Genomic DNA, 24,993 nt, shown 5'->3' with positions numbered 1-24,993 from the left:
ACTGGATTGCCTGCACTGATACACACTGCAAAACAATCTTGACACAAATATGCAAACATGCCAGTGTGCACAATCTGTGTCTTGGATTTTCTGTCACGTCGAGTGAGCAGCCACCAACTTAAACCTAGAAAAAAAACAGTCGCAACCTTTAACTGTCCTGACCTATTAAAACATCATGCCCCTCACCCATTCTTTTAATGTTTTATTTGGGTTGTGCATTCCATTGGTCTAATATTTCCCCTTGTGGCATCAAATCTAACAAAGACACAACTATTGTGGGTAAATTTAGACTCTGATACACAAATTGCATTAAGCAATGTTTAAAGACCAAGTGCATTCAGCTGTACATATGACGTGTACTGAACACATGGTGTAGACTCAGGTGTGATGTGCACATACTAAAAGCTAAAGCCAGCAGCATAGTACTGGAGTGCCATGACAGTCTTCAGCCTACTGCAGAAAAGTGAACACTGAAACAACAATGTCACAGGAGATGGAAATACATTCTGCTTCTGGACATATCCCTTATTTTAAACAGCTACTTCCCTCTGAAAAAATACCCTAGTACTATATATACATATATATATATACATATATATATCCAAAGTAACTACACACTTAAGTTGTGCTCCAACAACATACAACTGGCCTGCACATACTGTCTCCTCCTGAAGCAGAGTTATAACATACTATGGTATTAGACATGTAATTTAACCAATTAGTAGGAAGACTTATTCACTCTCTTGTATGGGTCATATATGCATTTTTTATATTCATTGACCTTTCCATATTTTATTGACTTATCAGCTAGATTCGATCATTCAGACTAATTTGCTGGATTAAAATTTGGTTTCCATGGATACCGAGCCCGAATGTCCATTGAAAGATGACAAAAAACGTCTCCAGACATAAGGGATGCATAAGGTGGAAGCTACCACTTTATTGACCACTTGCCTCCATATTGCGTGATTCACTCCTGAAGTGAGAATTTGTCTAATCGACCTTGAGATTCGCATATCTAGCTCCTTTCACCAACCGCATTTTTATACGTCAATTGCAAATTATTTGCGAATCGTAAGTGTTTGTTCCACTCCCTTCCGTTTTTTACCCTTTACACAAAACAGCAAATATCACTCACACACATCGCAAGCCACCCTCTGCATAGCGGGAACGTGTTGCAACCTGCCTTAGCAACCATGGTTTCATCACCAAGGACAGCTACCGTGATTTGATTTTCAATGCATTCTTACAATCACCGTTTCGCAAGCAAGGGAAAACGTATAAAACACGACTTACATTGCTCTGCCTTCGTTGACATCTTGAAAAGTCCTTACGATTGAAAGAAATACACACCAACGTTATTCACCCCTGCGGTATCTTTCCCCCAGTCCAGAAAAAGTGAATAAACCCTCTCGCGCGCCTGCTAGATTTGGTTATACCACTAAAGCCCTGGCATCGGGAAGTCGCATTGTATCTTGTGCGCGGCGTCAAGGGACGTGCTTTTAACGTGCAGCATCTTGGTCCCTTCAGATTTAATCCGTGTCATTCCTCGTCCATTCTTGGGTGAAACTGCTCTTGCGGAAAAAAACGGCAAAAAACGGCGCACACCTTTGCAACAAATGGACTGATCCAGCTCTGACAAATTGCCATTCATGAAAATGATTTTTAGCTCGCCTTTTTTTTAGTTCGTTTCTTTTTTTTTCTGGTGGTCGTTTCAAATGTACCTCTTCTAAATATAGGTGGTCAAATAAGACTAATGAAATAAATGCATTGGGACAATGTATGTATTCAGTATATATTGTTCTTATAAATGGAGAACAGTTCACGTTATAATACCACACTGAGCAACAGATGGTTTTCAAAATGATGTCAAACACAGCATATGTCTTTTTAGCATTAGTCGTTTAGCATAATCGCAGACAATTTTAGAATTTACAGTGTTCCAAAACGTTATACTTTATGGGTTCCTCTGCATACGTGTTGCTGTTAGATCATAGAACCTCACTCAGTAAGGAGTTCATTTGAAAAGCTCAGTTTTAGATCACCACACCACTTTGACGACCCTGTATTATTGAAAATGTTTTTGAAGAAATTGTAGTGTGTCCACTGTCTCCCATAATGGTCCATGACATCACACTCAGCATCACAACAGCTATAATTACTATTTCATGTCCACAAATAAAATCTAAAAGTAGTAACATTTTTAGATTTGCGTTTTTGCTATTTTAAATTTTTCAAATAACCTCAAATCTTGTTTTATTTTTTTATTTTTCTAAACATAAATAGTCTGTTTACTATGTGATTTTTGCTTCTGTGATTGAACTTATCAGTTATCTCGACTGCATTTTCTGAGAAATCTGTGGCACTAAAGCTACCATTTAAATTCATCACAAAGGAGAGATCACAGACAGGCCTCATATGATCTGATTAGAGAGAGAAAGAGGAGGAGGGGAAAACACTGTATCCGTTTCTGTTTTTCCAGCAGCCTTTTATTTCTTACTGGGAGTTTTCTAGAAAATGTTTATTTTATTGAGGGGAGAGGGTCTGGTTTCCAGGAAGTAATTGTCATTCTCAAATTCCCCAGCTGAAAAATAAACAAGCGTTTTAGTTCTGACGCAGACAACTGATGCCATGACCTTAATTGCTTGACACATGCCAAGATCTACTATTCTCATCTCCAGCTGATAGTGAAACAAGGTCTTCCAGTACTGGTCCCATGGGTATGGTGCTGACCCGACCCAACTAGTCCCTAAAATTGGCAATGTTCAAACAGTCTTCATGCAGTTTCTTTGGTTCCTCTGATGGACCTAAATGCAATTTAAAAGTTCATTATGTAAGCTTTCTGTCTTCTTGACTTGTATCAGATATGAAGATATGAAGATAAAATTAAAAGTGTAGATTTCACTGTATCCCAATCCACAAAAATGAGTTGAATAGCAGCAATACATTGTCTGAGACCGGTCTCCTTGTTTATGATGAAATTTTCAGAGCTTCAGCCAAGCATTGCGGATGTGATGATAAATCTCCATCCCAGTTTAACATTACTTCCAAGCTCCGATAAACATTGCATGCAGCAGTGCCATGAATAAATATTTATGTTTCAAATATCTGCTACAATGTTATATCGAAAAGCTTAAGTTGGACAATTTCTCATAAATTTCCCTATATTATTTAACACAGTACCTGAACCTAATATTACATTATGTTACAGCTGATAGTGTGTTTTTAAATAGCTATTGTATATCGTGGATTTTAGTTAGTGAGGCTTGTTAGGTACAGTATCAGTCAAAAGTTTGGACACGCCTACTTAGAGAAGGGGTTTTTTATTTTTAGTATTTTTGACATTTTAGAATAATAGTATAGACATCAAAACTATGAAGTGACACAAATTGATTTATGCAGCAACCAAGAAAAGTGTTAAACAAATCAAAAATATCTTCAGACTAGCCAAAAAATATTTTAAAAAAACATTTTTTGAAAGCATTAATACATAGGCATCAACTTCACTATTGTTATTTGTCTAAGAAACAAATTTAAACGTAAGTCTTTAGATCAAAATGTCTTTGAGTGCATGTTTCCCATTATCTCAATCAACTGCATCCAAACTTTTGACTGCTACTGTACAAGGCAAAGTTTGGAGTCTGCCACCCCATAGCCAAGTCATTACTCGTGGTATATCATGGCTTCATCCACCTTATCACTTTCATGAAATTGCTTTTATTATATATTCAAATATGTAATGTTTAAAAATGAAAGCCTTTTAAACATCCCAAGTTATGGTTCCTCTCAACTCTGCATTTAGCTATGGTTCAAGACCATAGTACTATTCTGGCTTTTTAATCAACCCATGCTCAGGTTCTCCCAGTCATTTTTTTCTTATGAATGACTGATGGACAGGTAGCTTTTAGGATAGTTCACTTATTTGACCTGCTATTTAGCTTATTAACATTTGTCACCTTATAAAATACAAAATGAAGAAAGAAAAAAACAAAATTTGAAATCATGTTGGCCTACTAACCAATATTAGTTAGCTAGAATCAGATGGCTAACTATGGGTGCCATGCTCTCCTCCAGAGCTTCCTGATACTTTGAAATAGTTGTTGTGACCACTGAAACAGAGCTAGTTACTTTCTTTCACCTCCAGTGGTGCATCTGTCCATTGCTTCAAAAGCACAGCAAGGCTATGATCAGCATAAATACAGTAGCTTGCTGGATAGATATTGGGTGAATGGGCTGCTTTATGAGTGCTTTATGAGTACTGTCCTGAGAACCAGTCTCAGGTTTGGTAGAAGGCAGACAGATTTAGTGGAAAAGGGGAGAGAGAGAGAGAGAGAGAGAGAGAGAAGCAGCTAGCCTCTTCTTATCAATTCACAGTAACCAAAAATATAGTTGTTTAAAGATAAAACCACGCTGGCTTTTCCAACATGTCAGTGTAGTGGCACTTTTATATACCAATGCACTGCATGACTTGCCTCTGCCATTTTGTCATGTATCTAATTGGTTTATTAATTTCACATAGACATTGGCCACACAGATTAAAAGTGAAACTCCTGTTGTAACCAATACTGTATGGTAGATTGTTCATAATAAGTAAGGTCTTAAAGTAAACACACTGTTGTCAAAGCTTACATCAATACCTGCAATAAAGTGCTGCAAACAAAAACTGTGCTAAATGTCTTTATTGATCTGGATGGGTTAGCATTCTGCAGACATATCAATGTGAATGGAATCTCTGATAACATGAATCCATGTATTCAAAATGCACCGCCTGCTGAGCCACAATATCACTGCCATTATCAATATCATTACTGATAATACCATTATCAATATCATTATTGCGCTTCTATTGTTGCGGAGGTTCTATTGTGCATCTGAGGAGAAAGAAGACTGATGAAATGTCAAAATATATATTGCAAGAATATCTCTCAGTTTTTGGGTCATATTGATCATTTGAACATTGCTCTGCTAGCTTGCTTAATATTTTTTGTCATATGAGATACATCATTACTTGGCAGAAGATTCTTCAACAGCAGTGTCTGATAAGAGGAGGGATGACAATATGAAGTCACATGATACTGTTTCTTGGGGCACCATCTGAGGGTGGGCATGGTCTCTTGCGGTATTCTGGGATGTGATGCATGATCCAGCCTGCTGGGACCAGTAGACTGATCGCAAACATCGCCATTGCAAACAGAGTTTGCTGTGGAGAAAAAGGATAAAGAAACAAGATACAAAATTGGAATCTGACAGACCTTGTACCTTGGCAGGACTTCTGATTCACTACTAGTCTGGGGAATTTCAGATATTGATAAGCACACAGATGCACAGGCAGGCTAATATCTACACAGATACATAGAGAGACATGGAATGGATTGTACTGTGCTTGTTTTGCAAGGAGGAAACTGAACAGAAGACATGCTGTGCTTATGCTGAGTCATTCTGTAATTCATCCTGTAATTCATCATTTATCTTTTTAAATTACTCAACGTTTTAAAATAGCTACTGGAGGACCTGTTAAGGAAAACACAATCAAAGGCTCCAAGTCATACCAAGCCAAGGGGTTTATCTTCTTTTATCTGTGCTTTTGCAACTGTTTAATGTTGCCCCCAGCTGTGAGGCTAGATTATTTATTTTCATGTGGATAATTTTCAAATTGAAGGTCTCTGTGGTTTCTACTTCGATGTGCTTTTTTGGTTCTGGTCATGTGCCCTAAACCAGAGACTTAGCTCCCACTGGGATGTAAACAGCTGGGAGTGCTTCCTGATTCTTCAGTGCCTTCCCTGACAGCAGTGTTCTACCATACACAAGACATGCAGGAACCTACTGAAAGGCACACAGATTTTATTACCATTGAAATGCTACCTAAATGCTATGCTGTTTGGTTCGCAAATAGCAAAGATCGACAGCGATCGGGAAAAATTTGGTTGCAGAGATGTGTAGTGGTAGTCTGCAGATTTTTTTGTTTAAAATGTTACAGTCCCAAGACAACACACTCGTAACCTCTGTAAATTAACCATACTGTCAGTTTTTCGAGAGAGCATCCAAAATTGACTGTATCTCATATATCCATGCATGACTGAATTTGCATTTTCAGGACAAATTGTTCCTGTATTCCTCCTATAGTCTTCCCCTTTCCCTTTTGATTGAGTGCTGCGAAAACCTAGTTCAGATTTCTTGGTTTACCAGACAGCCCATGTCATCAAACAGGTTAGAACAGATGCCTTCAATTCCACCGATACGGGTATCTCCAAGTCTTCCTGTGTGCTGTCAGTTCAATCTAAATATTCAGGAAGACCGCCCTGTCCTCAGATGGCCCTGCTCTCTGCCTCTCATTTCATTGCAGTATATCAGAGTTGTAGCTGCAGCCCGTGGTCCTACAGGTTTCATTACATACATCAATTTTACATAGAAACCCCTCTCAATGCCCTGAGGATATTGCAGTCTCAGAGCGCAGAACCGCACTTCTGTCATGAAGCATCGCTGCTCCCATTTCAGTGTGAAAACTTGGTAGCACTGACTTATAAATCACAAATAAATAACACATCTCTGCAGAAATTAATCTCATTTTAACTCACCACATTACAGGACATGAACCCATTTGTCATAGATGCCTTGTGTTTAAAGCTCTGGTGATACATATACACTGTATATGTAGAAATATACAGTATATTGTAGAAAAGCATATTAAGTTAGAGTGACTACCTTTATGAGCTGTTATATCTGCTAGTATGTTTTCCAAACATTGTAGAGATGTTTGCTAATTGTTTAGCAACATTGTGAGAATTTGGCTTTTTCATAAAATCTAACATAAGCTTCTTTAATTTTGCATTGCCTGCCAGGGAATGAAAGCCAACTGCCATTGAGCTATCAGCCCTCAGAACTGCAGACTTTCTATCAAGGGAACCTAACAAATACAACACCTGTTCAGACTTCACCTCTGCTTCCAGTGTTTGGACAAATCATATACCAAGCAGCCAGTATCTGATCACTCAAGCCTATATATGGAAGGTCATAGAGTCGCTCTTACTAACTGTTAGTCAATATGAGTATGGGAGTATGATTTACATTGCAATCAAATTTACTGTAGCTATGCTGATAAAGGGATTGTAAAACCCCCTGTCTCAGTGCAGTGTTGTTATACTCACCCCGGGTCCGATCTTGTCTTTGGCCGGCTTGCTGCTGATATTGGATCTATGTTCCTGCAGAACTACCTTGGCCCGGACCAGTGACACAGTTTGCATGAGCCCCCTCAGAAGTGCGCACATCCTTCTCGCACTTCCACTGAGTGGATACAAGCAGCCTAAGCTCCAGTCTCAAGAATACTTGAGGACTTCCCCTGATATCCTGTGAGATAGAGACCAGAGACCAGACGTAACCTCCCTGTTACGGGACATCACAAGGAGGAGTCCTGACACACCCTGACACTCTCTTTTCGAATACCACCCCACACAGCCCAGATATGATAATAAAGTCTGGAGGGATACAACGAATATCTCTTTAGACCCAGCTCTGAAAATGTCAAAGGTAAAGACTATTATGCTCAAATGGTTCTGTTTATCATAAAAGAATGAAACAAAGTGTACACTATTGAAGTAAAAAAGTGTGCATTTATTTTGATCAAAAATGATACTCTCCCAAGACTTACATTTATAGCTCTCTGAAACACTGTATTGTGGATTTCATCTGTTTTTAAGACATTAATAAATAGTTTTAAGACCCAAATCTGGCTGAACTGTAGTGCATTTTGTCCTTACCTTGATTGCAATGTGAATTAAATAAATACAAAATATTCAGGAATATTTGGTGACCTGTGAGGCACACATAAAAATACACATCCTAAGGGCAGTAAAGCCAAGTGCACATGACAATGGAAGCTTGTTGCTCCTTACAAAAACAGCACCTGCTGCTACTGACTGTGTCTTCTCACGGGAAGCTGAATGCTCTTCATTTACTGCACAATGGTATCTTTATCGTAAGTGATCTGTTTTTATGATTAAATTAAAAAAAGAACAACAACAACAGAAAATGAAGCCAGCTGTGCTGCTTCAGCTACCACAGACCAGCAGGAGGTCATTGGTATCACTGGAGCAGATGTTCCACAAACAAGAGCCTCTGGAAGAGCACACACACAGCCTGGATTCTGTAAACGCACTTATCTTAGGTGGATCAGGGGGGTTCAGTTTCCTCGATACCACCTGAGAGACCATACGCTTCATAATGACCTGCAAAATAAACATATGCCAGGGATATAGAATAGGTAAACGCAAAGGGAAATCACCATGCTACCTCCATATCAGATACATATTTAGATGTGTAGTTCACTTTATTTTAGATGGATTTTGACCCAGTTATAAGTCTCAGATTTGCTACTGGTGGCTTTGAGTAAGCTCTTGCCACAGAGTTGACGTGTGAGAGAAGGACGTGCAGTATTAGAGACTTTATGTAGAATAAATCCAAAGAGTGCAATGTGTGTACGAGATGATTACAGATGTATAATGGATAGCACCTTCACTATATCCATCAGAGACAGCCTACATTATTTTCACTCTTTTTCCCTTTTTGGCATGTTCCAGTTTTTACAGAATAATATAAACCCATTATTGAGACTGTGCAAATAGGATCACAAATAGAGCTTGATCACGGACTTTTGTTTGATTCTGGGCCACAAAAAATATGAACTCTGAGGGAGTCGAGGTGGCCTTCTGAGAGCTGTAAATATCCAAATGTGGAGTGCAGGTCAGACGACTTTCAACAGCGAGGAGAAATGGCTGTGCTCAGTCCTCCTCATCCTAATCATGCTCAGACATACTGTTAACCTGCTGGCCATTCAGTGATATCACGTCTCCACAGAGAAACTCACAGATCAGCACGCAACCCTACTTTCTCCCAGAATACGTCTGTGAATAACACATTTTCAGACCTTCATTTAAGAGATGATGAAAATAGGTAGACAGAAACTGGTCTTGGGAAAATATTTCTTTGTGAAATATGCAAAAAATACGCAGTGTGCATTTTTCGTATGCAGTGTGTAAATTATTTCTGTTTATCATTTATTCCTGGATGTCCTTGGTTGAACACAAGTGCATTACTCAAAATAGGTGTCACAACTGGTCTGTGATATAAATTCATGGTGGAAAAGTTTTTCATGAATATATTCTGTCTCTGAACCATGAGCAAAATGATCTGATATCTACAGAATATTTGGAACAATGTTTCAAGCTATCAGGTGAATACAAAATACAACCACGTTCTGTGTAAAGTTTATACGCAAAACATGTGCCATGTCGCCCTCCTTGGTGAGATTGCGGTACTACAAAACTTTCGGATGCAGGCAATCAAATAATGAAAGATTGGAGTTTTAACTCCGTTCCATGTTTGTTTTCCCCCCGAAGAATGAGATGACAACATATTTAAGAACTAGGATGTCAGCTTTGACGTGAGTGGTGAAGGTCAGCTCTGACAACCCAAATACAGGTCATTACCTCCACAACACGGAGAAAAGGGTCGACGGTAAGACTAACGATATTCTAAAAGGCCAGACTGTCACAAGCAGATGACTGCTGACCGAAAAACTGCTGTACACTGTGCAGCCATTCCACGGCCGGGCGGTCTGCAGGGACATTTAAGGACACAGCAACACCGTCCCTCATGTCTCCATGGAGCAGAGCCCAGATTAAGGTGCTGCACTCTGTGTGTGCCCTTCTCTGAGTGCAGTGTGTATTTGCCTTTCAAAAGTATTCTTTAAGACCTATACAGGGTGCTAGCTTGGCAAGGAATGAATGATATCATTTGCTGAGTGTCTAGCAAAAGGTCAGTAAATGCCACTTTATGAACACTTTTTTAATTTAAAAGTATGATTCAGCTGGGGACTTAAACCTGCAACCTTATAAGATGACAATAGACACTGAATATGATAAGAAGCATTATACTGTCCGCTGGCCCAAGTATTGTTCATCTGTGCTAACAGACTACTAAAATTGCAACGTGTAAAGCTGACGTTTTATTGTAGCCTATATTACTGTAGAGTATTATTTTACTATTTATTGCAGCATTTCTTTCAGTATGACACTAGTTTTTCGGGGCACTATGCAACGGATTGTCACATTTTCAGATACGATCTGTTGCTTTGCTTGTTCCGTCGTTCATGCGAGCTTATGAGTGATTGTGTGCGATGCTTTGTAAAATCTGTCTGCATAAGGCCGTCTGGCAAATGAATGCAAATCTAATTTAATGTTGATAGTAAGTGTAGACTTTTATCACTACAGTGTGCTTGCATTATTCAATAGACAATAATGATAAGATAAGGGAAACCAAATGTTCAGCATACAAAACCTTTAGTTAGATGTGAGGTAGACCTGGCCACTATTAAATGAACAGTTCAGACGGGACAAAATCCCGGCCTCTCATGATTAGTCGGGCCAGCCGATGCCTGCGTGTTTCTGCATGCGTCCCACCTATTTTGCAGTAAAGATTTTTGTCAGAAGTTTAATTCTTGCGATGCCAGCCGCTTGCAGCTAGTGGGAGCCCGCGGTTGAAATGCTTAACAAAGCAGACAGTGTCGAGTTTCGCTACTCTGTAGCGTCTTCTTGAACCAGGCAGCAAGCAGCTTCAGGATAGGCCGCACATCAGAAAGCTATGGGCTGCAGGAAAATAAAGCAGAGGAGAAAACCCCACGTCTTGAGTTTCTCTTTTCAAGAAACAGGGACTAAAATCCTCGGAAAAGTCGAGGCGAAGTGGAACTGATCCGGTGTGGGGTTTTTGAGAGTTCACCGCAGAAACGCATGCAAGGGTTTGACGCGTGTTTTACTGGCTTTATGCCGTTTTTATGTGGAAATCAAAAACTTGTCTGGCAACAGAGAGAACCAGTGAGAAAGACACAGCTTCTGTTCTGCAGGATCTGAGACTCAAAAAGCAAGGAAGAAGGCAAGGCATCGTGGAGCCATCAGACTAGGTAAGACTTAACCACGTCGAAGTATCCCATGTGATTTACAGTTTAATTAAATTTATTTTTCATACAAAAATTTACACTGGGTAGCTACCACTGTAGCTATCTACACAGCCTACTTGTTCTCGTGCTAGCTACCCAGTCGAATTAAACTGTTTGTCTCAAAGGAAAAACTGATCTAAAAGGCACACAGACGAAGATGAATAGCTGACGTTATCTGAATTAACTAACCAGCTAGCTAAATTTACTGTGAAGATATCTAGCTGACGCCAGCGAGCTAATTAATTAGCCAACCAACCACCTAGCCAGTCAGCTAGCATTTTCCTCTCGTAGTAAACTATGACTCATAAAGCTAACACGCTAGCTAGCTATCGTTAGGTCTGAGTGATGTTTAAAGCAGACTAGCCAACGGTTTCTGCACTTCGCTTTCGTGTGCCAGGGGACTTGACTTAAATGCACAGCATGCAAGTCGCTTCCTACCAACAGTCAGTTAGAAATAACAGCAAGATCAGCAAGCTTTTTTTTATTAATTGGGGTAGCTGCCTATACCCACATTTGGTTGACGGTGGATGGTTGACGTTAGCTAGCTCGTTTGCTAAATTACACCCACTTGTCCCAACACCGTTATGGACGTTGGCTAATGAGGAATGACTGGATAACCAGCGCAGAGGCAGCTAGCTAGTCAGCTAACCTAATCTGGGTAGAACTAGCTAGCTAGAAATAATAGCTCGAGATGGCTCTCTAACTGTTATATTCACCATGCATTTAGCAGTACAGCAGTTGGTTTCCGTTTGACAGATGTCACAGATCCAGAGTGATCGAGGAGAAACTAATGCAATCAAAACCGATTATATTAACAGTTAAGTTGGCTCGCTTGCTGCCTAGCTACGTTGCTAACAACAGCGGTTAATGCTACAAGTCGGACACATCTGGATCACTAGCTGTGATAGATTCCCGGACCAGCTGGGTTAATAACTGGTTAGCTTCCTTGCTGTCTGCCGTGTCAGATTCCTTTCCGGATACAGATAACTACCTGAGTGAGCAGGGTGCTGCATCTACTTTTTGAAGCTTTCGAAAAAAAAATTAAAATAAAAAATCGAGATAATTTGATTTGTAGTAGCATATAGCTAATCAAATGAGGGATTTGTCAGTAACATTGTATTGTTTGATTACCGTGGGCCGCCTGTTACCTCTTAATGAGACGCGCTCTGTTCATTATTGATGAGTTACTCAGGCGAGGTGTCGATATATATAATTTTGCTTTTCTGAAGGCATCCGTGCAAGATGTATTAAAATCTTACATAATGACATACAGTTGCTATAGTTTTCATAACTGTTACTTCAGTGTAATAAGAATCACTGTTATCTGTTCAGTGATGTGTAATCACTGTTTTGTACATTTTAATATTTCATATTTTTGTTTGTAACTAGCAATGCTCCATACACTGAGAAAGAAAATATCTTCAAGATTTTGAATGGTGATGAAGTTTATTCCCTAGTTGTACACTTTATCTGGAACAATTTCTTTTGTTTGAACAGTGACACATTTGGTGCTCGAATAGCACGGGTCTAATAATAGGAAATGGTACCCCATCTGAATGTAGAATGGATACTTAGCAGCCCTGGTAAATTTCCTAATGTGCATTTAATTCATGGAATGAATGTGCAATGAGTCCATGACACCCAAGTGTTCATTAGACAGTGTAATTTATGGAACTCCGGTGGAGTGTAAATGGGTTGAGATAGAGACCGCTGCGAGGTGGATTCATCCTCATTCTCACACTGAGGCCTAGGGTGTATCCCTCTCTTTATTAATACGCCACATCTCCTTAGCGGGCGCAACCTGTTGACTCTCCAATTCTCACTCTCACCGAGCTTATTCCTGACAGTACATGAGCAGGAATTTGGTTGAGAGGACTCTGTAATGTATGGTAATACCGCAATAATAAAAATAATGATTAATATGGGTGATAGTCCTGTCTTTGCAACATATCATCTCTAAGGGATTAGGCAAATTTGAAGTATTGGGCTTGGGCTGTCGTCGCTATAGAGTGGTGCGTCGGGGCGCTGCGCTTGACAGATAAGGCGGCGTGCATGAGCCAGATGCATGGGGTTTTCCAGCATAGCAAGTGCCGTCTGTCCTCCCTCGCCGGTCTTAAATTACAAGCTGACGCTGGTGTTAATTTCAGTGGCTGCTCCAGGCGAGGGACTTCATGTTATGACTGAGTCAATAAGACAAAGTGCATGTGTATGTTTGACTGCTACAAAGATGAAGGACATGCAGGCGGCACTTAGGGATTCATGGCCTCTGGAAAGTTTTGAGCGCCAGTCCACCGCAGCACGGGCTTTGGCTGCGTTTTACAGGGCCGCTGTTTTCTCCTCTGTACTGCTAATCCATTTAGATGCAACGCCGACGAGGTGAGGGGGGGGGGAGTTTTCCTCGATAACTCTGCTGGCAGGGCCAGGGCGCGCTGGGGCGGCGGAGCAAGCTGTGAAAAGTTGCTTTGAGTTCAGCAGGTCGGGAGCTCTGACACAGCAGCACAAAGCAGCGGTCAAGGCTGGACTTCTCTCCCGGCAAATGTGGCTTTATGCTGCAGGCTGGGTACTGTTGATGTATCCTTAGTCAGGGGTGCTTTGCTCAGTTTTTTTTCACCCAAAGTTCAGTTGTACAGATTTAAGGTCAGAACCTTTAGTTAATTCTGGGCTAAATGAATATAAATGAGTAGATTTTTTTAATGACCAAGAGGATTGGGGGTGGTTATTTTCCCTCATTGGATCCATAATTTGCCTTTTTTTTTTAAATCAAGCTTATTAGACATGGTATGTCATCCAGGGAAACACATTCACATTTCACCCCTGGGAAATATTGTGGAATTAAACCCTGCTGGTTTTATTGGTGAAATGTTTTTGACTTGTCTTCCTCCTCACTGTATTTGGGTCCTGGTGATTTACATGCACAAAATTACAAGTATTGGCTTGCATTAGAGTGCTTCGCTTAGACACCTGATTGCAGTGGTTCTAGAACACGGTCGTCCTACATTTTTAAAATATGCACCCCTTTTTAGTGGACCAAGGGATAAAAATAAACAGTAAGTGTCCTTCTCAATATTAAAGATGATGTTCTCATTTTTGGGAGCTTTAAAAATCACATACGCTTTGGAAGATGTGAAACCCATTTTAATTATTGCACCCTCAATATAATTCAGCAAAGATGTTAGACTAGAAGCCCATTAATTATCTCCTTTATGGCTGCTTGTCCTTGGAGAGCATATTGGCTTTTAGGTAGAGGTTGTTTTAAGGTCCGTAAACATATACCACAAAACAGTGGTGTCTGTTTAATAGAAAAAACTGTCACTTTAATCTTGTTTGTACAAGTATGTATTTTTGCTAAATTTAAGCAAGATGGATAGGACAACAAATAGCTGAGTTTTCATGTCCTAGGTAAAATCATTCTGTTTTCCCTTATAATAATCAGATATCGTAATAACCTTTTTAGGAGTGTACATGTATCAGCCTCTACCTCCCACTTACTAATGGGCAACAGTTCTGGAAGGAATGCTTAGAAATGAAACATTTATAACAACAATGAAAAATAATGAAAAATATGACAATAAATATTAAAATTCAGACCCACAGTCTTCCTGTCCTTTCCAGCAAATGTCCCATCAATCACGTGGGGGAAAAAATTAAGTAATAAAAGCGTGCTATCTGAAATTGAACTGTCAGGAATGTTTGAGTAGAATCGTTGTGCCGCTGATGAGGTCCTACCTATGGTTCTGTGATCTGCCCCTACCTCTCCATTTCCTGCCGAATATGGGCAGGTTTCTTAACTGCTCCTGACAGATTAATTTGTTTTCTTCTCAGCTTTCCTCATGTTTCTTGACTAGCGATGGAAAACCAGTCTGTTAACGTCAGTCAGCTCGGGTCACTGCGTGACCATGAACAAGCTGCCAGAACAAGCGGCTTGTCCAGGACACGCGTTGGTGGCTTCAGAGCTTCATTGAAGACCAGAATCGGGGGCGAGGTCACGGCAGGCCCTTACCATCACTCTTAATTTGATTATGGCCTTCACCAGACCAGGACTTTGACCAGCCCGATGATTACACATCACAGTCAAGCTCTAGACGTGAGGTTGTCATTTCATGAGTAGAAGAAAGAGCCCACTGGCAAGCGGGGAAGCTGTAATTGGGTAGAGGGTGGTAATTTCTCTTTGGTGGCCTTGTCAGTTTCCATTTGGTTAAGGCTTAACAACAGAAATCCATAATCATGTTTTTAAGGAGCCTCAGAAGTGACAGTTGGGTAGGTTTTTCATGGGTCTTCATGTTTTCACTCAAGTCTTTCATGTTATGGCTGCTGTTTTGCACCCAAAATTCGGCCTGCTGTGTTGAGTACAATACAGAACAGGGAAGTGAGGCAGGGACACATAACAGTTTTTTTTTTTTTTTTTGACCTAACAGGGGAAGCCGAAGTAATATCTTGGTCCATTCAAAGGTGTAGGCACACCCTTGGGTACGACTAGTTAGTTCATACTTCAGTGATGTCTTAGGCTTGAAATGATCAGCACTACCTCCCTGCTACTAACAGAATATCGCCTAGTTGTCTTGCATTGTACAAAAGCCGTCCATAACTGAATGGTGTTGAGATCATGTTGTACCCCCTTTTGTTCTGAGGGTCTGTGGCCCCCTCAATAGTTGCCTGGTCTTTTCCAGTAGCTGTCACAATAGAAGCAGAATCGTAGGATGACAGAATATATAGAAAATTGGTTTGCAGAGCACTCTAGAAATGCCTCTTGTAACATTGTAGTTTTTTTCCTCTCTAGATGTTTACTACTTTGTCTGAGGAAAATATATAGCTTACTGTTTGTTTATTGAAGAGTGTTTGGTGTAGAAACCTTTAGGCCTGTTGAGTCAGCAGACCTCTCTGCTAAACAAGGGGAAAAAAAAACAATCGCTGACAGAAAATAAAAAAAAAATAAAAATCTGGAGGAAGGTTGAAAGTGGTGTTTTAAGTACTGCTGTCATTATGAGAGTGTACTCTAATTGGCTCCTCGAAACTGTAGTGACGGTCTGAGGGGGGCTGGCTTTTGGGTGAGATGGAAGCAGGGAGTGTGCCCCAGCCTTTTCCTCCGTCACACTGGTGATTCATACCCTGCCCCATAAACAAGCTGTTTGTTTACTTCATTACAGACTTGCCCTTGACATGGCGGTGCCAGCTGCCGTGGTCACCATGTTAAGTGAGGTCTCTCACCGTAGCATACGAGTTAAAGGGGCTGTATCGGCTCTCTACTGCCCCCTTTGGCTGATTCCACATGGTTATGGACTTTGCAGCATGGTTTTCATGCTGGCATCCCATAATTTGGGGATCAGAGGGTGCTTATTTTATATATTAAAGTTTTAAGTATGTATACTTTCCCTGGTGTTGTATTAATAAAAATGCAATGTATTTGTTTGATTACATGTCTTGCTTTCTGATTGTAGCAGAGAATGATATCTAGTTAGTTACATAGATATTGATTTTGTTATCTCCAGCTTGTTAACTCCAGTAGCATTAATGACTTGTACCTTTCCAAGCCAAATGACTATTTAGCTAGGATATAGAGGGAGCTACATTGCTAAATAGCCACATTGCTTAGCTAGGTAAATTTCTAAGTGAGTTTCTTTTTCCTCTCTTTGCATTTAGCAAGCTAGGTACACAATATAAGGCCTCTAAAGCTGACTGTGGCCACATCTGTCTCTCTTAAGTAGCCATGGGCTCGTCTTTGGGGATCTTCCCAATTGGACAAGGCACGATAGCAAGATAACCACGCCTGTGTGACCACCCAGCTACTAATTTTAGTATGTCTAGGTGTGCTGCTGGTCATTATCTGATAATGCTGGAGTGTGTCCCAGATTTATGCTTTTATCTCTTCCTCTCACTTGCCTTCACTTGCCAGGCAAGAGGGTACTTCTGTGACAGTAGCAAAATGATGCTCAAAGCGCTCACTTGGCAGAGTGTAGAGGAGGCATTTGATTAGTATGCAGTCACAGTTTGTGTGGGGCAGTTAAAAGAGCATGCTGGGAAAACAGTAAATGGAGTACATAGTCTTTGATCAAAATCACATAATAAGTAAAGATGCCTCATATTTCTGAATTATTACACACTGCTGTTCTTTGGATGAGATGGTGCTGGACCTTCGTTGTTCCTTTCTGTCTGTCTCTCTGTCTGTTTTATTACAGTCTTATGTGCTCAGTGTGGCCACCATTTTTCATGTATGTCAGTAACCCATAACAGCACTCGCTTATTCCTTTCACATTTAGCACATTTGTCAGGCGTGCACTGTAGAGACGTGCAAACTGCTTCTCACAGCTCTGCAGCCACATTGGGCAACACCCAGCGGTCAGAGAACACCAGAATTTTGTATAACTTTTCATAGCACCGCCTGACCCAATTTGGCACATTTATTGCTCATACGGTCTAGCTGTGCTACAAATGTGTTTCTCACACAAGAGCATAACTTCTCACAGAATTCATGAGTTCTTGGCATTTGTTGCTTTTATCAGGGATTACTGGCCTTCTTTGCTCTTGGTCCCTGGCCTAGAGACAGTCACCAGCCATTTGGTTTGAAATCCTTGTTGTTTGCCAAGCAGTTATTATGTTGATTTTATTCTGTGTTATTTAGTGTAATTTGTTTCAGTATAATTCATTTCCTCCACCCCCACCCACATTGTTTTAAAGGTTAAATCCTCTTGTGAAGAGTCTTCCGGTTGTTGTTGTTTCTGTCAGAGTGAAAGAAAGGGTGAGGAGTGGGGGCTGGAATGGGAGCGGGGGCCCGTCCGTGGATTCGGTGTGTGTGGCACAGCGGTGGCGAGCGAGCCGTCTCTGTCACCGTGCCGGCTGTGATGAGCGGGTGCGGGGCCAGCTGTTAGCGTGCACGCTTCACCGTTCCCGTGTCCACTTCGGGGATTTCACCGTCTGCCTGGCGGGCTGGCAGGGCCTTGTGGGATCGCTGCCGAGACAGACGCAGGCTGACTGCGCAGGACAGGGAGACCTTTTCCCCATCCGGAAGCTTCCGTCCCTCCACTCCTGCAAAACAGTGCTGCACGCTCTGGCTAGTCTGATTCCTGTATAATATGCCATAGTGAAAATGGGGCCTCGCAGTGTATGACTGCGGCTCATTCAATTGGCTGATGTTTTTATTTAATTACTTTTATTTTCCTCCTCCATCTCTTACTGGGCTGAGTTTTGGCTGAAACCCTCATGTCTGGTTTGCAAGGGAGAAGTAGAAAGTGGTGTAATTCCCCAGTTCTCAGAGCACAGTGTAGCCCCAGGTCTGTGTCCTGCTACAGATGTTTCTCCTCCCAGAATAGACAGTACCACCTGAAAATCCCTGCATGAGAACTAATCTGAAAGGGCTCCTGCTGTACCTTTGCAGGCTACCTGCCCGGCGGACAGCATTTCACCCGCTGATGCGATTGCACCTCCCAGATATGCATCAGCTGCTGAAAGGAATTGTTTTCCTGTTTCCCTCACTGAGGGTTTTGCGTGGGCGCTGTGGCGCAGAGGCGGGTGTGTTGCAGGGGGACGGGCGGGCGGGCGGGCGGGCCACGGCTCGCAGGGCGGCAGGCTGGCCCTGGGTGCGCCTCATTAATCAGCGCAGTTGTAAAGCACAGGGCCAATGCGGCGGCGACGCAGGGGGATCCTACTTGTTATTCCCTGCGCTTCTCCTCCCTCTTCCCCTCTGAGAACACAGAGCAGTTGTTTTAAACCGCTGCTCGGAACGCGGCTCGTCTGCCTGCTCTCCTGCAGATTCCTGCGTAAGAGCAGTGTCTGCGATGGACATCACAGCGCACGGGCTCTGCTCTTCAATGCTCAGCGCTGGCCTGTGCGGTCACAGCAGCAAGAGAGCAATTCTAACAGAGCCAGAAATTGATTGTGGAATGATCGCACAAGAAATGGTTAAAAATGTGTGCGTACACACACACACTTAACTTGTATAACCTTGTCTAGCCTAACATTTCCAAAAAAAGCATTTACTTGCCTTTGAGATACAGGTGCAATGATTACAACGTTTGATTTGATTGAACCGGTCGGGTAGTAAAATTAAACAAATCCTTTGGCTTTGTTGCTGTACCTGCGATAAAAGAACAAATAGCCGAATAAAGCATCGATTCCCAGTAAAGATTTGATGGGCTGCTTAGATCAATGGACTAATATGTGCAGTAAAGTCAGGAGCAACCTCACCAGACAGACAACTCCTCACATGTTTTCTCCCGCATCCGCAGTCTCACACACACACACACACACACACACACACACACACACACACACACACACACACACACACACACACTCTTCCTGATGTCAGCATTTGGAGGAAAAGAAAGAAAGAAAAGATCTCGAGCATAAAGCCTAATGAAAGACAAATGAAATTAGTCACCATCTTGTGGTGATAGCAAGGGTATGCCGCTTATGGCCCTATTAGGTAGTGATTACCCTAACGAGCGATTAAATGCTCTTAATGAACTTGTTAGCTGAACTGTGGCATGAAGATCCAGGGGAAGGAACTCTTCAGTGCTCCCCTCCCCCCCATTTCACTCCCCACAGTACAATACTGTCTAACATGGTGTGGTAGAAACCCTATTAAATGCAGCGGCGTCTTCATCCTACCATCCTATACATATTTCCTGCTAGAAACATTAGAGTTGTCCCCCACTGCTCCTCTAATTAAGAGAAATGATATCATAGATTTGTCAAGAATGTCCCCTCAGAGAAGAATGCAGGGAGACAATGTGGCTAATCTCTTTGTTTCCAAGCGTTAGGCTAACTGCATGGGGTCTGCAGCTCCGTCAGGCTACGGTAGATTAGCGCCGTATGCATGCGAAGCCTACAGAGGCGGGGGCGGGGAGAAGAAATGTTTAGTTTGCATGCATCTTTTGGGGCTCGGTGAAAACTCAACCCCCTTCCGTCGAATCAAAGAACACCACAGCAGTAAACGCAGGCGGAGGAAAGTCGTATGAAGTCCTGATTCGCAGTACGCGCGGTTTGAATGAACTAATGTGAAAATATAAGTGCCCTGTGTTGTGTTTTTACTGGAGCCTAAAAACATGTATAAATAAAACACAGATTCGCTTTGAAGAGTGTGAGAACAGCTCAGTGAGAGTCTCAGATCAATGGCTAATGTGTGCAGTAAATATTTGAAAGCTGGAGGAACTCCGGGCTCGATTACCCTCTTGCAGCAGCAGAATCATGGGGAGGAAAAGCACATGTAAAGAATGAAGCCTGCAGTAAGGGATGGTGGTAAGGTTTGATGTCAGTGCTGGGGGGGTGGGGGTGGGGTGTCAGGTTGGTGTCGCAGAATTTTCGCCTGAGCTTGGAGGAACATGTCAATTACGCTGACTAAAAAAGAGCTTGTCCTAGTTACCACGTCAGCGCTGTGGCCTTCACCCTGAAACGCCGGGATGGGGTGCGATGGATCCTAATGCATGACTACGGAGCAGCATGACACTGAAGCTTGAGAAATACTTAATCCCACAGATTCCTTGCTTGACCTACCAGCAGAGTAATTGGAATGTGCATTTTGCTGTAGTGGTTTTATATTGGTCTTCAGCAGTTTCACGCCTATCTGTTCCAACTACATTTTAATCAGAACTTGCCAGCAGGAGAACCCTTTATACCCTGCTCTAGAGCTTAGCAGCATGGCTCCACCGGGGATTTTAGCTTCCCAGTTAGTTTTATCTTCCCCTTTCCGTTGTAGTCCAAAGTGTAAACCTATGAATGAAAGTGTTTCCATGACTTTGATGGCGTTGCCATGTCCAGGATGCTCAGTTGCCTTTGTGTGCCCCTTCTTTGACCAGAATGCTTTATCAGATTATGCCTGGATTTGCAGCCGGCATGATAGGTTGTTATTCTGTGCTTAATGAGACAAGCAAGGCAATATTAATATTCAACATGGTGCTAGCTGTGCAGTGTTATATTTATAAGCTGGGCTCTACATTTATGTACTGCATTTGTGTTCATGTAGTATATGAAAAGTTGTGAAAGGTAATTCATAATGTAATTTGTGATTTTTTGTGGCCTTGAGGTAGTTGGTATATTGTTTGAATTTTTAGTTTAATGGTATATTGTTTGAATTTTTAGTTTAAGTGCGTTAAGATGGCTGTCCGTCTGATATTCAAATGCTAATTTGTGTAATTGCAATGGAAACCCAAAAAATAAGAGTCTATCCTTCAACTGTAGCGTCATGCTTCTTGTGGCGATAGTAGTTTATTCAGGACCATACAGTGCTCTCACCCACTAATTTTTCCGTATTGAAGACGATTAAGTCATATACGTTGCTATATTCTACTTTACATTTGAGTAGAAAAGGTTAATCATCCTCAATTTAACAGGAGCGTGTGCGGTTGTCAAAAACAGTGGGCTTTGCCATGCTTTTTGTGTGGGTATTTGAAAACCAATTAAGAATCCCTAAATTAATATTCAGCCCTTTCATAGACGGACACCTGAAAAGGAAGCTCAAAAGGAAGTTATAATAAAGTTAAAGAAGAGAGGAAACGCATTAAATTTAAATTTGATACTTCCTAGTCGGCCTGTTCTTTCTCAGCTGTCTGACGAGCGTCATCATTAATGCTGTGCGTAATAGGTGCTCGGGGCCTGAAGCACTCCTGTCTTGTCCTTATCTAGACCGGGTATCAAAAGCAGCAGCGTGAGGCCGTTCCTGAGAGTGCATATTGGATGGCGCTGCACTAAGAATCAGAAAAGGCAGCCTTTTGCAGGTGCTCTCATGCTGGAGTAATCACCGTTAGGAGGCTGCAGAAAGACCCGCTGTAGTGCTGCCCTGTCTGGGAGGTCATCCTTCTCTGCCTCTCGGAGGGAGAATGTGAGGTGATGGAGAAGAGTGTGGTAATGCCCCAGAGCAGTGTTGCCGAGCGCTGGGAAGGTGGCGTTTTCCCCTCAGTCTCTTCCTGGACCGCATTCAAACCACTATTAATTCATCAGGGCTGTAAAAGGAAACATTACGCTTCAGTGTGATTTTTCCTGTGCACATTCATGCATTTATTCGGTGGGTACCTTCTTCTGAGGTGGCTAGTAGAGCTTGGAAGACATAAGTACAAAACAGGAATAATTTGTAAGGAAGTACAGCCTCTTGCATAATTCAGTTACAAGATACTGCTTAAATATTAGGGGTGAGATCACTTGTGTGGGCAGCTGAGTTCTTGAAATAGAACAATGAACAATTGCTTTAATGTATTAAATGAAGTAATGAGATAGATCAGCAAATAAAGCTTGGTTTTCTTTGAAGTATCGATTTAAATAAAAAATTCACTTTTAAAAACGGGTGTTGTACCAAGATAGACAGCATGAGGCTTGAGAGGGAGGGAGCCGCTTTGAACCTCTCACATTTTTTAATTTATTTTTTTAAATACAAGCCATCCACAGCAATGGGAAGTGGGTGGGTTTGAGGTTTTGAAAGGTCTGGGGTGTGAAACCATAGCAACGTGTTCATTCTCTGAACCGATACAGAATCGTGTCCACTGCACCATCGAGAACAAGCACCATATGGAAATGTTTTGATAAAACAGCTGAAACGGTAGTTGTGAGCAGCATTTGCAATGCAAAGCAACCGTAAAAAACCCACTCAATGCAGCACCACATGCAGTTAAAGTCTGCATACAATCCAGCTGCGGTTGTATGCAGAGCTGCATATTCAGAGAAAAACGCATATCTCTTCAGCAGAATCGTTATTATAGGCCATACTGCCACTGAGTTCCTTTGAATGTCAGGAATTTTGCAAAGTTGTGTAATTTGCCCTTACATATTTCAAATGGGTCTAATATTTGCAGGGTTAGTGTCCAGCGAGCTTCTGGCTAGATAAGTGTTCTGATCGTATCTCCTCTCATTACTTTCTCTTCTATCTGTAAAGAAGATGTCTGACACTTCTCACAAAAAAAATTACAGCAGGAGCAAAACTTCAAAAAACAATTTATTTTAAAAACCAACCAAAAAAGGAACATGTCTTGAATATAGAGCAGACTAAAGGAAAAGAGTTCTTGTTTGTAGCCACACACCTGCGTTTAATGCCTGCTGATTAGGGCAGGTGTGGACCATTAGCCAATAGCTGGTTCACATACATACACAGGCAGTGATAATTACACATTCCACACTTAACCTGTTTGCAGTGATGTTGATGAAACAAGATCTGGCTGTCATTAGGTTTGAATTGGACTGAAGACAAAGGTGGTTCTTTACTTTTAACATTGCAACAATTATTACATCAAAACAAACACAAGTAGTTTTGGGGGGGGTAAGTGAGGGCATTTCATTCATTCAGTCTATGAAACAAATGTTGCCATTCTGTATCAATATTTATATAGTAAGGCTTTGCTGTTTTATATTCTGCTAGAAAGCCAATGCCTTGCCTTATTTTAAGTTTATGATTAAGTTTGCTCTATTTAATTTCATTAATCAGTTGCTAGGAATAAGCAGGTTTTCCCCTCCTGAAAAATTTCTTCCATCACCTTGATGGAAAGGGTCAAAATGTAGCTGCAACGATCGAAATTGTTTTGGCTACAGCTAGTGGAAACAGCTGGACATGTGACTGTCCCTCACTAACTCGCTGAATGACTTGCTCTCTCTCACTAGTGTGGAAGAAGGGGAAAAGGAGAGCGAATCAGTTTCAGCTATTGTATGCTTATTTGGAAGCCTGTTTACCTGGCAGTGTAACTAGCTAAATAGTTGCTTTCTGTATCTATGTTGTCCATATATTAAGTAATTTATATGAACTTGGAGATTATTTTTGTTTCTGCTTTGTGTTGGTTTACACAAAAACAAATAAGTGAAATAATAAATATGTGAAATGCTTTTACATATATCAAAATACAGTGAAACACATACTACCATGGGCTAAAACTGTTTATGAAGTAACTGTATCTGTAAGTAAAGATGGTTTAAATATTGTCGTTTGGAATAAAAATAGTAATTCTTGGATTGTTTAGGTTTGCCACTCTCACATAGACGGCTGTGAAATGGAGGAATGAGGTCCAGTTATTGGGGAATATACATTATCTCAGCAGATAGGCAGAAACATCTGGAACTGGCATCAGACCAGGATATCGCTAAAAACAGCCTGGCAGGTGAAAGAATAAAATGCAGTTTTCACCATGACTTGGAGATGCACTCAGATGTGCATAAGTTCATGGCGAGATGTGTTGCGTTTAAACAGCAGTAGTTAAATGATGTAAATGAACAGTCCATTAAGTTTGGAACAAGCATGAGCAGTGGCGTGGGTGCACACAGACCTCTGTCAATTCCAGCCAATTTCCTCATACCGACACGCACAGCGCTGTTTACCCGCCAGCTGTGGAGATGCCGTAAATCAACTAAGCCAGAATGCCTGTATAATCGTGTGCATCAATATGGCCTCTAGTAACAAATGCAGATAGATAGCAAATGGTTTTAATTGGACCCACGCAAACAAAGACTGCTGTGCTGAACTGAGAAGAAAGTGAAGAACTTTAACTTTTGTAATTTATTATTTTTTGTGTTTATCGTTATATAATTTTTTTTTTTTGTGTTTTCAACCCCTTAACTTTTCATTGCTTTTTGAGTGTTTGCTGTTGTCATGCCAGGGGGTAGTAAGGAAATGGGTTTGCGTTTTGTCAGAGTTATCTGAGAAACCATCGGCTTGCAAGGCTCAGTGACCAGGTCTCCACCAGCCCTGACTGAACGTGCCCTTGGTAGACCCAGCTGTCTCCGAACGGAAGCCAGCAAACACAGACGAGCAAGCCGTGCCAACCTGATTTCGGCATGCGCCCCGGCTTGTAGGGACAAATCGTGCAACCATCTGAAAGGGCTGTTGCATTCAGGGTGTCGGAGAGGGTCTCTGATCGCCCCTTCAGTTCCCTCTCCACTGTCCTCTCTCACCGGGCATTTCATCCATCTCCGACTTTGGATGGGAGGGTCTTCACTACTGGGTTTGCATCCATGTTTTGCTTTTCGAAAATGGCCCCTCTGAAACCATGGCATGTCCATGGGATGCCTTGCACTGAAAGTCATCATCAGCTCTCAGCTCG

The 24,993-nt window shown here is 41.6% G+C and overlaps 3 protein-coding genes across 9 annotated transcripts in view; 1 reads left to right on the top strand and 2 right to left on the bottom strand.

The window, feature by feature from the left end:
• The window catches only part of LOC118786643 (protein unc-79 homolog), a 51,970-nt gene extending 50,406 nt beyond the window's left edge, over window positions 1–1,564 (bottom strand). For all 7 annotated transcript variants that reach the window (XM_036541828.1, XM_036541830.1, XM_036541829.1 and 4 more), the window contains exon 1: window positions 1,297–1,564. In XM_036541828.1, the coding sequence (XP_036397721.1) occupies window positions 1,297–1,318 (22 nt within the window). In that variant the 5' untranslated portion in view covers window positions 1,319–1,564. The remainder of the gene's footprint in view (window positions 1–1,296) is intronic.
• A 3,106-nt stretch (window positions 1,565–4,670) lies between these two features.
• On the bottom strand, window positions 4,671–7,331 carry LOC118787500 (cytochrome c oxidase subunit 8B, mitochondrial-like). Its single transcript, XM_036543080.1, has 2 exons — window positions 7,146–7,331; window positions 4,671–5,200 (listed from the first exon to the last, which is right to left on the bottom strand). The coding sequence occupies exons 1-2, from the start codon at window positions 7,263–7,265 to the stop codon at window positions 5,066–5,068; spliced, it is 255 nt and encodes an 84-aa protein (XP_036398973.1). The 5' UTR covers window positions 7,266–7,331; the 3' UTR covers window positions 4,671–5,065.
• Window positions 7,332–10,588: 3,257 nt separating this feature from the next.
• The window catches only part of btbd7 (BTB (POZ) domain containing 7), a 68,508-nt gene continuing 54,103 nt past the window's right edge, over window positions 10,589–24,993 (top strand). Inside the window, exon 1 of the mRNA XM_036542521.1 lies at window positions 10,589–10,951. The gene's annotated coding sequence lies outside the window, so the exon portion shown is untranslated. The remainder of the gene's footprint in view (window positions 10,952–24,993) is intronic.

This window comes from Megalops cyprinoides, chromosome 12, assembly GCF_013368585.1.
Source record: "Megalops cyprinoides isolate fMegCyp1 chromosome 12, fMegCyp1.pri, whole genome shotgun sequence".
NCBI lineage: Eukaryota > Metazoa > Chordata > Actinopteri > Elopiformes > Megalopidae > Megalops > Megalops cyprinoides.
The sequence above is the reverse complement of the archived record's forward strand: the minus strand, read 5'-3'. Positions and strand labels throughout refer to the sequence as shown.

Bases quoted from the DNA above. Each gene is read 5' to 3' on its own strand.
- LOC118787500 (XM_036543080.1), bottom strand. From the start codon at position 7,265: ATGTGCGCACTTCTGAGGGGGCTCATGCAAACTGTGTCACTGGTCCGG. The intron at 5,201-7,145 runs GTGAGTATAACA...TTTTCTCCACAG, and splicing joins AAGACAAGATCGGACCCGGG to CAAACTCTGTTTGCAATGGC.